The 14,178-nt window shown below is 44.4% G+C and overlaps 1 protein-coding gene across 1 annotated transcript in view; it reads left to right on the top strand.

Moving 5' to 3' along the window:
- The window catches only part of LOC137359793 (scavenger receptor cysteine-rich type 1 protein M130-like), a 37,094-nt gene extending 28,069 nt beyond the window's left edge, over positions 1-9,025 (top strand). The window contains exons 13-18 of the mRNA XM_068025492.1: positions 486-643; positions 1,783-1,957; positions 5,633-5,743; positions 7,474-7,605; positions 7,952-8,108; positions 8,376-9,025. Coding sequence (XP_067881593.1) covers positions 486-643; positions 1,783-1,957; positions 5,633-5,743; positions 7,474-7,605; positions 7,952-8,108; positions 8,376-8,379 — 737 coding nt within the window. The 3' untranslated portion in view covers positions 8,380-9,025. The remainder of the gene's footprint in view (positions 1-485; positions 644-1,782; positions 1,958-5,632; positions 5,744-7,473; positions 7,606-7,951; positions 8,109-8,375) is intronic.
- Positions 9,026-14,178: the final 5,153 nt, after the last annotated feature.

Raw genomic sequence — 14,178 nt, forward strand, 5'->3', positions numbered from 1 at the left:
TGGTTTTCTCAATTCAACGTGCTCGCAATTAGTGAAAGGTGACATTTAAACTGGAGAGTAATTTCAAGTGTCCACATTCACTGTGAGAGTTCATCACATAATACATGAAACTCTGGAAGAATTTACTTATTGTAACAATGGATCAGGAAATTTGATTGGAATTTCTGGGCTGTGCATTCAGCTATTTATTTGACTGTTAAATCTTCCTTCATCCATTGGGTATCAATTCCAGCCCTTCAGATTCTGGCTCTGGGCATCCAATCTCGAGCTGTCTAACCGGGTCTGCCTGTTATTTTGACAAATGAAATTTGTATAGGACCTTCTGCATTCACCAGCGGTGATTCTACATTCCAAAACAACGCTTCCACTCATATTTCACCCAACTAACACACTCCTGATTTATTATAAGAAAGGGGCCTCTTAATAAAAAACACTTTCCATAATAACATAGAGTTCTTATAGAAATAGCTCTCTCTCTTACTCAGAAAGATTTGAAAGCTCGGACAGCTTCGGCCTGTTATCTCTGCCGAGGACCCGACTAGAACAGGCTCTGAAACAAGACAGTCCAAAAGTTGATACGATCAAGCTTTCTAACCTCACTAGACTGGCAGTAGTTTACAAACGAACACAAGCAGCAGATCAGGTCATCGAGTCATAGAGTAATAGAGTTATACAGCACAGAAACTAGCCCTTCAGCCCATTGTGCATGTGCCGGCCATCAAGCACTTATCTATTCTATTCCCATTTTCCAGCACTCGGCCCTTAGCCTTGTATGCTATGGTGTTTCGCGTGCTCATCTAAACACCTTAAATGTTGTGAGGGTTCCTGCCTCCACCATCTCTTCAGGCAGTGTGTTCCAGACTCCACATCCTCTGGGTGAATATTTTTTTCCTCAAATCCCCACTAAACTTCCTGCCCCTTATGTTAAATCCATGTCCCCAGGCAACTGACCCCTCTGCTAAAGGAAAACGTTTCTTCCTATCTATCCTATCAATGCCCTTCGTAATTTAGTAAAGTTCAATCAGGGCTCCCCTCAGCCTTCTCTGCGCTCAAGAATACAACCCTAGCCTATCCAGTCTCTCTACAGAACTGAAATGCTCCAGCCCAGGCAACAGCCTGGTGAATCTCCTCAGCATCCTCTCCCGTGCAATCACATCAATCCAATCGTGTGGTGCCCAGAACTGTACACAGTACTCCAGCTGTGGCCTAACTAGCATTTCATGGAGCTCCATCATAGTCTTCCTGCTCTTATATGCTATGCCTCGGCTAATAAAGGCAAGTATCCCATATGTCCTTCCTCACCACCTTATCTCCCTGTGCTTCTGCCTTCAGTGATCTATGAACAAGTCCACCAAGGTCCCACTGACCTTCTGGACTCCCTAGTGTCCTACCATCCATTGTATATTCCCTTGCCTTGAATGTCCTCCCAAAATGCATCACCTCACACTTCTCAGGATTAAATTCCATTTGCTCGGACCCCATCCATCTTACCAGCACATCTATTTCGTCCTGTAATATAAGGCGTTCCTCCTCACTGTCTACGACATCAGCAATTTTCGTGTTATCTGCAAACTTACTGATCATACCTCCTGTATTTACATCTAAAGGTACAGTGCAAACAGCAAGAGTCTCAGCATCGATTCCTGTAGTACACCACTGGTCACTGGCTTCCACTCGCAAAAACAACTTTTGACCACCACCCTCTGCCTCCTGCCACTAGGCCAATTTTGCATCCACTTTGTCAAATTGCTCTGGATCCCATGGTCTCTTATCTTCAAAAAGGAAACAGTGAGAGCTCAGAGCCAGCATGTTCCCCTAACCTTGAAGAGTAGGACCAACAAGTCCAGGAGACCCTGGATGTCAAGGGATTTAGAGGATTGGATAAGGAACAAAAAGGAGTTTAATGGCAGAATCAGTGAGCTGAAAACAGTGGAGGCCCTAGAGGAGCATAGGAAGTGTAGGGGGTATTTAAAAAAGTAATTAGAAGAGCGAAGAGGGGCCATGCAAAAACACTGGGGGAGCAAGATGAAGGACAATCCCAAGTCTTTTTGAAGTATATTCAGGGCAAGAGGATAAGATTACCACCGATTAGTGGCCATCAGTGTGTGGAGTCGGAGGATGTAGATTAGGCTTTAAATGATTATTTTTCATCTGTATTCACCATGGAGACGACCCATGTAGGTGTAGAGATCAGGGAATGGGATTGTGATATACTTGAACAAATTATCATTGAAAGGTAGGAAGTATTAGCTGTTTTAGTTGGCTTAAAATGGATAAATCCCCAGACCCAGATGAGATGTGACCCAGGCTGCTATGTGAGATAAGGGAGGAGATAGCAGGGGCTTTGCCACACATTTTCAAATCCTCTCTGGTACAGGAGATGTATCAGAGGACTGAAGGACAGTGAATGTGGTACCATTATTCAAGAAGGGTAGCAGGGATAAACCAGGTAATTACAGGCAGATGAATCTAACATCAGTGGTAGGGAAAGTATTGGGAAAAATTCAGAAGAACAGGATTAATCTCCACTTGGAGAGGCAGGCATTAATCGGGGATAGTAGCATGGCTTTGTCAGGGGAGATCGTTTCTGACAAACTTGATTGAACTTTTCCTCAGTGAACACATTTGTCCCCAGTCTGCTGCAGGTGAACATATGAGTATGTCGAAAAATAGACACAAAGACATATACACAAATACGGACAATAAAACTACTCCGCATTCACAATACCTGGCTTTATCTCTTTACTATCACAATCTCTGCCATTTTGGAAGTGTTCGCAGATAATTTACTGTTAAACGCTCATGGGTTGCAACTAAACTTTAATCTCCCCACCATCCACCTGACAGGTTCTGTCACTAGCGGCAAGGGTTCACTGGCTGGTTTGTACCAAGCAATTTATGAAGAGATTGGGAATATTCCACCTGGCAAGGATTCCTATCAGATCCGGCGTTCAGGTCTGTATTTTATATTTCATACCGAATTTTCACTAGACAAATACCCCATTTTAATAGTCAGGTTACTGACTGAACACTGTCAGAAATCTGCTCACTATCACCATGTGAAGGAGCCCTGTCACAGTGCGAGTGTGTCTTTCTGTGTGTATAGTAAGATGAGCAATGGGTTTGGGAAGATTCCCACCCGCCGCTAATGCTGAAAGAACGTGATTTCTATTTGTTTATAACTATCATGTCATTTCATTCCATTTAAACTAGACCATAAATAATCACTGCTCTCAGAAGGAGATAGTCACATTGACTCAGATTTTATTTTTCTAGGTGACTGGAATTCTGGATCAGAAACACTTTCCCATCGGGAATTCCTTACCTGAAATCGGTGGTTTGCACCAAGAAACTTATTCTAACACCTTGTATTCTGAAGTTTAACATGAAATCTCCAAATTCTGCTTCATGATACTGGGGCAGCAACACCACCATACCGATATAAGTTCTGTCCTGAACTATATTTGCAGGGCGATTTAACCATTGAGATAAATTACTCAGTTTACAACAAAACACACAAAGACGATTTCCCTGGCAGCTAAGATAACGGAGAATCATAAAAGATTCGAGAAGTATATTAAGAGTATAAGCGTAACTAGGGAGTGAGTCGGTCCCCTTAAGGATCACTGTGGGAATCGATGTGTGGAGACATGGGAAATGGGCGCGGTCTTAAATGAATACTTTAGTTTGTATTTACCGTGCAGAAGGTTATGGAAGCTAGTGAGTTCAAGGGAGAGAACAGATATCCTGGAGGATATCAACATTACAAAGGAGGAGGTGTTGGCGGTTTTGAAGCGCATTAAGGTGGATAAATCTCCAGGGCCTGACCAGGTGTATCCTAGGATGCTATAGGAAGCAAAGGAGGAGATTGCTGGGGCACTGGCAGATATTTTTATGTCATTGTTAGCCACAGGTGAGGTATCGGAAGACTGGAGGATGGCTAACGTTGTGCCGTTATTTAAGAAGGGAAGCAGGGATAAGCCAGCGAACTACAGGCTGGTGAGCCTTACATCATTGGTGGGATTCTGAGAGACAGGATTTACAAGCATTTGGAAAGGCAAGGTTTGATTAGGGATAGTCAGCATGGCTTTGTGCGTGGGAAATCATGTCTCACGTATTTGATTGAGGTTTTTGAGGAGGTGACCAAGAGGATTGACGAGGGCAGGGTGGTGGACGATATCTACATGGACTTTGGCAAGGCCTTTGACAAGGTCCTGCATGGTAGGTTGCTCCTAAAGGTTCAAACACATGGGATCCAGGGAGAGGTAGCCAATTGGATACAATATTGGCATAATGATAGGAGGCAGAGGGTAGTGGTGGAGGGTTGTTTTTCAGATCAGAGGCCGGTTACAACAGCATGTAGATCAACTGGAAAAGTGGGCAAGGGATTGGCAAATTGAATTTAACGCAGACAAGTGCGAAGTGATGCATTTTGGGAAGTTAAACCAGGGCAGGACATATACAGTGAATGGCAGGGCCGTGGGAGTGTTGCTGAGCAGAAAGACCTTGGGGTGCAAGTACATAGTTCCCTGAAAGTGGCAACACAGGTAGACAGGGTGGTGAAGAAGGCATATGGCATGCTTGCCTTCATTGGCCGAGCCATTGAGTACAAGATGTGGGACGTCATGTTTCAGTGGTACATAGCGTTGGTTCGGCCGCACTAGGTGTACTGTGTGCAGTTCTGGTCGCCAGACTACAGGAAAGATGTGATTAAGCTGGAGAGGGTGCAGAAAAGATTCACAAGGATGTTAGCTGGTTTGGAGGACTTGAGTTAGAAAGAGAGATTGGATAGGCTGGGTCTGTTTTCCCTGGACGAAGGAGGCTGAGAAGGGACATGATAGAGGTATGTTAAATTATGAGACGTATAGATAGGATAGTTAGCCAGAGTCTGTTTCCCATGTTAAGGGTGACTAAAACTAGACGGCATAGATTTAAGGTGAGAGGGAGGAGGTTTAAAGGGGATCAAAGGGGTAAATGTTTCACACAAAGAATAGTGGGTATCTGGAATTAGCTGCCTGAGGAGATGGTGGAGACAGGAAAAGTAGCAACATTTAAGAGGCATCTGGACAGGTACTTGAATGAGCAATGCATGTAGGGATATGGAATTAATGCAGGAAGGTGGGATTAGTATAGATATTCGTTATGGTCGACATGGACGCGATAGGCCGAAGGGCCTGTTTCTATGCTGCACGACTCTATGACTTTCAGAACAAATCCGTTATTAGCCTGCTTGCACTCTTTTCTGCCCCATTATCCGGGGTGGGGTTTAGTTTTGGAGCCAACATCGGCCATTTGAGACTCTAAAATGGAAAGAGATGGGGACAGGGTGGAGGGATTCTGTATTAAGAAACTGTGCTAACTGACTATTTTTTCACTGTTGTTTCTGCGCTGATGTCTGAAATCTGAACGACCAGCTGTACTGTGTATTGTTTTAACTGCTCGCTGTGTGAGCCAACATTATTGGTCCATCCCAAGATGCTCCTGAACCACTGCAGTCCCTGTGATGAATGTTCCACAATCGTGTCAGATACAAAGTCCCAGTACATTGTCATCAGATGATGACGGTTTATTGTTATTTGCTCGAACGTCCCACTCAATCTCTCCAATAACCATCCATGTTTGTGTTTAACAGTTACTGATTCCATTCAGTCCCTCAATCAGATTGAATATTACACCAGTCACAGTTTGGGTGACACGGATCCTGGATCAGAAAATTCTGAAGGGAACTCCTCCAGTATTCAGGGTGGGTACATTTTTACTTGTTATCATCAGGCTTTTTAATCCATCACGCTGTCTGCTATCTAAAATTAACAATGAAATATATCAGAACTTACTCGCTGTAAAATGATGCTGCTGAAGACATGGAGATTTGCTGATTGATTTTAGTTTTAAAAAATGTAGAAATAATTTGGATTTCTACAAAATCATCCCGATTGCACCCAGTAGTATAATGGAATTAAACTTTCAGTTCATGATGTTTTCCGGCACTGTTGTCTGGGCAGTGAAATGTGAAATTTGTGTGCATGTTGGATAGGTGATTCAACGGGATACATGTGACTTTAATACGGAGGGCAGAATTTTATTACACATTGGCTGCAGATTGGGAGGGAAATTGCCACTGGATAGCGGTGCAAAGGAAGCTCGACATCTTTACACTGTTAGGTGATATTCCCAGAGTCGGCAGAGCTGGTGGGTGGAGGCTGCACTATAAGGCTCTGGGCAGATAACTGAGCCTATAAAACAGGAAATTCATGGCAATTTTCCGAACTATTCACAAATTAGTGAAAGGCCGGCAACAACAACAGCTTTCAGAGACTCGCCATCTACACGGAGGCGGAAGCTCAGAGGAAGGTCAGTTTTGGCTGTGAAAAGCATTGTGGCACTGGAGGGAGGGCGAGAGATACTGAATCACGTTATTGGCAATCTGGAGGCTGACCGATCTTGGCGATCACAACAGAAGTATTCAGGATGAGCATCCTCTCCGACTTGCAACATATGTATGCAAAGTGAAAAGAGTGGAGGCATTGAGAAATGAGTGCAACAATTTACAATAGATGTCATCCACTCCTGTTTTGAGGTCTCCCATTGTGGAGGAGCATCAGAGATGGAGAGAACTGTAGTCCGCGAGATTTGGGCTGCAGCACCCAGAGAGGGACAAGGATCATGACGCTGGAAGAGAGGGTGGCCGAGCAGGTCTCACAGTAGCACGCAAGCAGCTTCTTGAGTGCAGAAGATGCGACCCATCAGAGAGGGTTTACCATCAGAGTCTCTGCTTCCTGCAAATGTCAGAACAGCAGTGTCACTGAAGATTGTGCCTCTCCAGGGAGGCGGTCACTGAGCTGTGCACTATGATGGAGGAGGATCTGAACCAATGAGTGGGGGCACCCCTTCCCCAAATATATTTTCATCTTTTCTGACATTTGAGGCCGTCAGCTTAATGTTAGGCACTGCACTCACCTTGCCATACTACATCAGGGCATTGATCCTGTTTCTGCACTGAAACCTCTTACATGGGACCACATCACGGCTGGTTACCTCCTGCTCAATCTCCTGCCATGCCGCCGCCCTCCCCACCTGCCTAGCTGGCCTCCTCCTCCCGTCCCGATGAAAAAGCGCTTCCCTCCTTGCCCTTTCTGTCTGAAGGAACACTTCCATGGAGGCATGCGAAAACCTGGGCGCCACCCTTGCTCTGGCTGCTGCCATCTGCCAAACATGCAGGTTGCCAGTCTCCCAACCAATGTCCTACTTTGCCGTTCCTTTCAGTCGATTGCAGGCTGCATTTTAAACATAGCATGAGCGATGACTTACCTGTCGTGACACGACAAGTTCCCACCATTCGCCAGCCTCTAATCTCACTGTAGTTGAAGATCACAGTCTACCCTGGCCGGCCCGTGTATACTGACGTCTAATAATATAATTCTAAGCATTCAGTGTTACCATTTACTTTCAGTGAAAATCATTATTTCCTCTCAGGTCTGGTTCCCGCTGATTATGATGACGTTGATATTGGAGCCATTGACACTCAGGATGGGCACTTTTTGCTGGGCAGTGGTCCTGATGATCTCTTCACACTGACAAGTGCCGGCGGTGATCTCTCCACTCTTGGTGAGTTAAACTCCCACAGTCACCAGCTGATCCATTTTATCTGCTATCACCCAGCGGTAAAAAAAACAACGCGGTGAATGGAGCTGGAAAACATTCAGAGGCCACCAAATTCCAGTCCCCTCTACGTTATTGACACATATATAGATAACCCGCACTGAACCCGCTTTCAGTCCAGTCATTAATCCATAATCTTTGTCTCCACAGTATACAGCTCTCAAACCCGAACTGATCCCGCTTCCAGTCCAATCATTAATCCATCATCTTTCTCTCTCCAGTATACACCTCTCAGACCCGCACCGTTCCCGCTTTCAGTCCAATCATTAATGCATAATTTTTCCCTCCACAGCATACAGCTCTCAGACCCGCACTGATACTGCTTTGCTGGTTCCCTCCAGTCCTGAAAACAATGAGGATGTTCACTGTGACACGTTCACAATAGCAGACATTCCACTAACAATGGGCAGTGACTGTGTGGTTCAACATCTTACATCTCCATCACACCGGTAAGATGAATGCTTTATTATTTGTTCCATGTATTTGTGCTGACACGGCAGTCCCGGCTGTTTCCGATATTAATATGATAATTAATGGTGTTTTCAATGGTCAGTGATTCCAAAGTATCAGAAGAGAACATTTTCTGTACTTACTAAAGATATAGGAGGCTTATTGAAGCAGAAATATTCTGAGGAGATCAGATACGGTATTTGATGTATTTGTTTGATGGGTAACATTGCTGTAAATCTCTCAAGTCGTTTTTGTTGTCTTTTCAGGTAAAAGTCAGCCTCAAATCCTGTGAATGATGTCTGGAGGCGAATCTGTGTTAAATCTGAGGGAATGGCATGAATTTTTCCAACAGTGTGAACATGATGAATGTGCTTTGCTTTACTATATAAACATCACTTTATTTTAATTAACTATCATTTTACTTTGTGTTGAAATAACTAGATTTGGCTTTTCTCCATATTTTGTTTGAAGGTGTGTGTTTTCTGTTTAATTAAAATACACAACATAATTGATATCGGATCATTTCTCTGTCTATACAAATAGTGAGATATATTACTCCACATTTAATTACCAGCACTGTTACAGAGATGAAAATCATTGCTGATTAATAAAGAGTTTATGTAATGTTCGTTTTGTAACCGATTCACTTTTCCATAGCCTGTTAAAAAAAGGTTCAGAACACGTCAGGTGACAAATAAATTGTCTGTCTCTTTAATCTGCATTTCTTGTATCTGCTTCCTCCATCGCCATCTACTCGATGTGGACAAATTACTGCAGTTTATAATGTAAGTGCTGATGTACAATAGGAATAACCTTAAAAATAATTTTTAAAAGCATTTATTCAATGTTGCAGTTGGAATTTGTGCCTTTGTCAATATCAAAAACTCTTTTATGTTTCATGTGCTAAATAAACACCAATTCCTAGATACAATACAATGTTCTTTTACTGTGCTACACTCTCCCAGAGGATGGCGTCAGAGTAGGAGAATCTGGTCAGAAATCCATGCGTTTTTGCCGTCAATTTTAAACATTTCAGTGAGTTATCAGCAGAGCGCAATTGTTACTCTGTCGGGAGAGCAGCAACACCAGAAAATTGTGATTTTTCTGACTCGTTGGCTTACTGAAATACCCGTATCCACCAGCAGACGAAGACCATCATTTGAATTGAAAACGAATCATGCTGGAAATACTTAACAGCTAAGATATCATCTGTGGCGAGAGCTTTGAATGTTAATGTGATTTCTTCAGAAATATATATTAGTCAAAATTTATTACTTTTAGCAAATACAGAACCAGGGAAAAAGGGGGACTTGAGAGAGTAAAATAGTGAAGGTTTGTGTTAAGGTGGAGGCAATTGTGATGAAATGAATCCTGCCCCACTTTACTCTTTGTTATCAATGTCCCTGTGATCTGCAGCAATTCATTCTCCCCACCCTGACGTTGTCATTAAACCTGCAGACTATGGAATCGCTGTTGATGTTTTCTGAAAAGACCTCTACCTTGGGGAGCCTAAACACGAACTCTCTGACATATCGCTCCACCTCACCCAGACCATGACCACAACACTGTACATCATGTCATCCTTTCCCATACTATCATTGAACTCATTTCCTCTTGAGATCTTCACCCCGTGCCTGTAACCGCGCACAGACCCATCTAAATCCTGCAAACATCCACAAACAAGACTACCTCGATAGACTCAACATTTCAATCTGTTCCTTTCCGATGGAGCTTAACTCTTTCCATTGCACTTTCTCCCCTTGTCTTCTGCTGTCGCCAACCACGATTTTAACTACTCTGGTGTCCTGGCCAGCAATGTTTCCTTTTCGCCATGGACATCCAGTCCAACACTGTAAACAGGACATGTAGACTCCCTCAACTCCATCCCTCCCCAGGCCGTCCAACCACTCTACATTTACATCTCCCACCAAGATGTTCATTCCCTTTAAACTTCTCTTTCTCTCTCCAGAGCATGTAATTCTGCTGAAACTCTATCACTCACCAGGAAGATCAATCCCTTTAAAACCCAATCCATTCAAGAAATTCGGATCCCTACTACTCCATCCCTCATCAGGACGGCCATACCCTCAACACTTCTGTCACTAACCAGGATGTTCAAACCATCGACAAGTTAGCCCATTCAAAATATTCAGTTCTCTACTTTACCATCCCATACCGGGATGTCCAGTCGCTTTACAATCCATCTTCTACCAGGATGTACCTTCCACATACACCAGTATCTCTGACTACGACGTGCAGCCTCTCTGCATCGTTATCACTTGCCCAGCCAACCAGTCCTTTGAGACCCTCAACTCCCACCAGCACACGGCATCTTGTTTGGGTGCATTGATGACTATTTCAGTGTAGTTTCCTGACCTAATTCTCAACTGAAAGGAATGAACTTTGAACAAAGAACAAAGAAAATTACAGCACAGGAACAGGCCCTTCGGCCCTCCAAGCCTGCGCCGATCCAGATCCTCTATCATGAACATGTCACCTATTTTCTAAGGGTCTGTATCTCTTTGCTTCCTGCCCATTCATGTATCTGTCTAGATACATCTTAAAAGACGCTGTCGTCCTCGCGTCTATCACCTCCGCTGGCAATACGTTCCAGGCACCCACCACCCTCTGCGGAAAGACATTTCCATGCATATGCCCCCTAAACGTTTCCCCTTTCACTTTGAACTCGGGACCCCTTGTAATTGAATCCCGCAATCTGTGAAAAAGCTCCTTGCTATCCAACCTGTCTATACCTCTCATGATATTGTACACCTCAATCAGGTCCCCCCTCAACCTCCATCTTTCCAATGAAAATAATCCTAATGTACTCAACATCTCTTCATAGCTAGCGCCCTCCACACCAGGCAACATCCTGGTGAACCTCCTCTGCACCCTCTCCAAAGCATCCACATCCTTTTGGTAATGTGGCGACCAGAACTGCACGCAGTGTTCCAAATGTGGCCGAACCAAAGTCTTATACAACTGTAACATGTCCTGCCAACTCTTGTACTCAATACCCCGTCCGATGAAGGAAAGCATGCCGTATGCCTTCTTGACCACTCTATTGACCTGCGTTGCCACCTTCAGGGAACAATGGACCTGAACACCCAAATCTCTCTGTACATCAATTTTTCCTAGGACTTTTCCATTGACTGTATAGTTCACTCTTGAATTGGATCTTCCAAAATGCATCATCTCGCATTTGCCCTGATTGAACTCCATCTGCCATTCCTCTGCCCAACTCTCCAATCTTTGTATATTCTGCTGTATTCTCTGACAGTCCCCTTCACGATCTGCTACTCCACCAATCTCAGTGTCGTCTGCAAACTTGCTAATCAGACCACCTATACTTTCCTACAAATCATTTATGTATATCACAAACAACAGTGGTCCCAGCACGGATCCCTGTGCAACACCACTGGTCACACGTCTCCATTTTCAGAAACTCCCTTCCACTGCTACCCTCTGTCTCCTGTTGCCCAGCCAGTTCTTTATCCATATTGCTAGTACACCTTGGACCACATGCGCCTTCACTTTCTCCATCAGCCTACCATGGGGAACCTTATCAAACGCCTAACTGAAGTCCATGTATATGACATCTACAGCCCTTCCCGCATCAATCAAATTTGTCACTTCCTCAAAGAATTTTATTAAGTTGGTAAGACATGACCTTCTCGGCACATAACCATGCTGCCTATCACTGATAAGCCCACTTTCTTCCAAATGGGAATAGATCCTATCCCTCCGTATCTTCTCCAGCAGCTTCCCTACCACTGACGTCAGGCTCACCGGTCTATAATTACCTGGATCATCCCTGCTACCCTTCTTAAACAAGGGGACAACATTAGCAATTCTCCAGTCCTCTGGGACCTCACCCGTGTTTAAGGATGCTGCAAAGATATCTGTGAAGGCCCCAGCTATTTCCTCTCTCGCTTCCCTCTGTAACCTGGGATAGATCCCATCCAGACCTGGGGACTTGTCCACCTTAATGCCGTTTAGAATACCCAACACTTCCTCTCTCCTTATGCCGACTTGTCCTAGAGTAATCAAACATCTGTCCCTATTCCCAACATCCGTCATGTCCCTCTCCTCGGTGAATACCGATGCAAAGTACTCGTTTAGGAGCTCACCCATTTTCTCTGACACCACGCATAACTTTCCTCCTTTGTCCTTGAGTGGGCCAATCCTTTCTCAGGTTACCCTCTTGCTCCTTTTATGTGAATAAAAGGCTTTGGGATTTTCCTTAACCCTGTTTGCTAAAGATATTTCATGACCCCTTTTAGCCCTCTTAATTCCTCGTTTCAGATTGATCCTACATTCCCGATATTCCTTCAAAGCTTCGTCTTTCTTCAGCCGCCTAGACCTTATGTATGCTTCCTTTTTCCTCTTAGCTGGTCTCACAATTTCACCTGTCATCCATGGTTCCCTAATCTTGCCATTTCTATCCCTCATTTTCACAGGAACATGTCTCTCCTGCACGCTAATCAACCCTTCTTGAAAAGCCTCCCACATATCACATGTGGGTTTACCTTCAAACAGCTGCTCCCAATCTACATTCCCCAGCTCCTGCCGAATTTTGGTATAGTTGGCCTTCCCCCAAATTAGCACTCTTCCTTGAGGACCACTCTGATCTTTGTCCATGAGTATTTTAAAACTTACTGAATTGTGATCACTATTCCCAAAGTAGTCCCCTACTGAAACTTCAACCACCTGGCCGGGCTCATTCCCAACCACCAGGTCCAGTATGGCCCCTTCCCGAGTTGGACTATTTACATACTGCTCTAGAAAACCCTCCTGGATGCTCCTTACAAATTCTGCTTCATCTAGACCTCTAACACTAAGTGAATCCCAGTCAATGTTGGGAAAATTAAAATCTCCTATCACCACCACCCTGTTGCTCCTTAATTCTTTCCATAATCTGTTTACATGTTTGTACCTCTATCTCACACTCCCTGTTGGGAGGCCTGTAGTACAGCCCCAACTTTGTAAGCGCACCCTTCCTATTTCTGAGTTCTGCCCATTTTGCCTCACTGCTCGAGTCCTCCATAGTGACCTCCTTCAGCACAGCTGTGATATTCTCTTTGACAAGTGATGCAACTCCACCACCCTTTTACCTCCCTCTCTATCCCACCTGAAGCATCGATATACTGTGATATGTAGTTGCCAATCATGCCCTTCCCTCAACCAAGTCTCAGTAATAGCAATAACATCATACTCCCAGGTACTAATCCAAGCCCGAGGTTCATATGCCTTACCTACTACACCTCTTGCATTAAAAAAATGCACCTCAGACCACCAGTCCCTTTGCGTTCATCATCTGCTCCCTGCCTGCTTAGTCACACTGACTTCATTGTTCGGGAGCAGAGAGTGCGAGCGAGTGAGCAGCTGGGAAGGTCATTTTCAAAGCAAACTTAATTTCCTTTTGTTTTCGGCGGAGACTAGGGGGCTGCTGGGTAAGTAAAAACCTATATATTTGGGCTGTTTAAAATAACGTACCTTTCATTGCAGCAGCTTATTCGGGAAGCAGAGAGTGCGAGGGAGTGAGCAGCTGGGAAGGTCAGTTTCAAAGTAAACTTAATTTCCTTTTGTTTTCGGCAGAGAGCAGGGGGCTGCTGGGTAAGTTAAAACCTATATATTCGGGCTGTTTAGAATAACTTACCTTTCTTTGCAGCAGCTTATTCGGGAGCAGAGAGTGCGAGGGAGTGAGCAGCTGGGAAGGTCAGTTTCAAATTAAACTTAATTTCCTTTTGTTTTCAGCGGACCTCCAGGGGGCTGCTGTGTCAGTAAAAACCTATACATTTGGGCTGTTTAAAATAACTTACCTTTCATTGCAGAAGCTTATTCGGGAGCAGAGAGTGCGAGCGAGTGTGCAGCTGGGAAGGTCAGTTTCAAAGCAAACTTAATTTCCTTTTGTTTTCGGCCGAGACCAGGGGGCTGCTGGGTAAGTAAAACCCTATATATTTGGGCAGCGGCTGAACCCGAGACACTACACTGTAGTGTCTCCCAACCGCCCTCCTCCTCGTACCAAAAAAAAGGAATCGGTGGTGTGTAGATAAGGAAAGGCATTTT

This window comes from Heterodontus francisci, unplaced genomic scaffold (assembly GCF_036365525.1).
Source record: "Heterodontus francisci isolate sHetFra1 unplaced genomic scaffold, sHetFra1.hap1 HAP1_SCAFFOLD_329, whole genome shotgun sequence".
In the NCBI taxonomy this organism is placed as follows: domain Eukaryota; kingdom Metazoa; phylum Chordata; class Chondrichthyes; order Heterodontiformes; family Heterodontidae; genus Heterodontus; species Heterodontus francisci.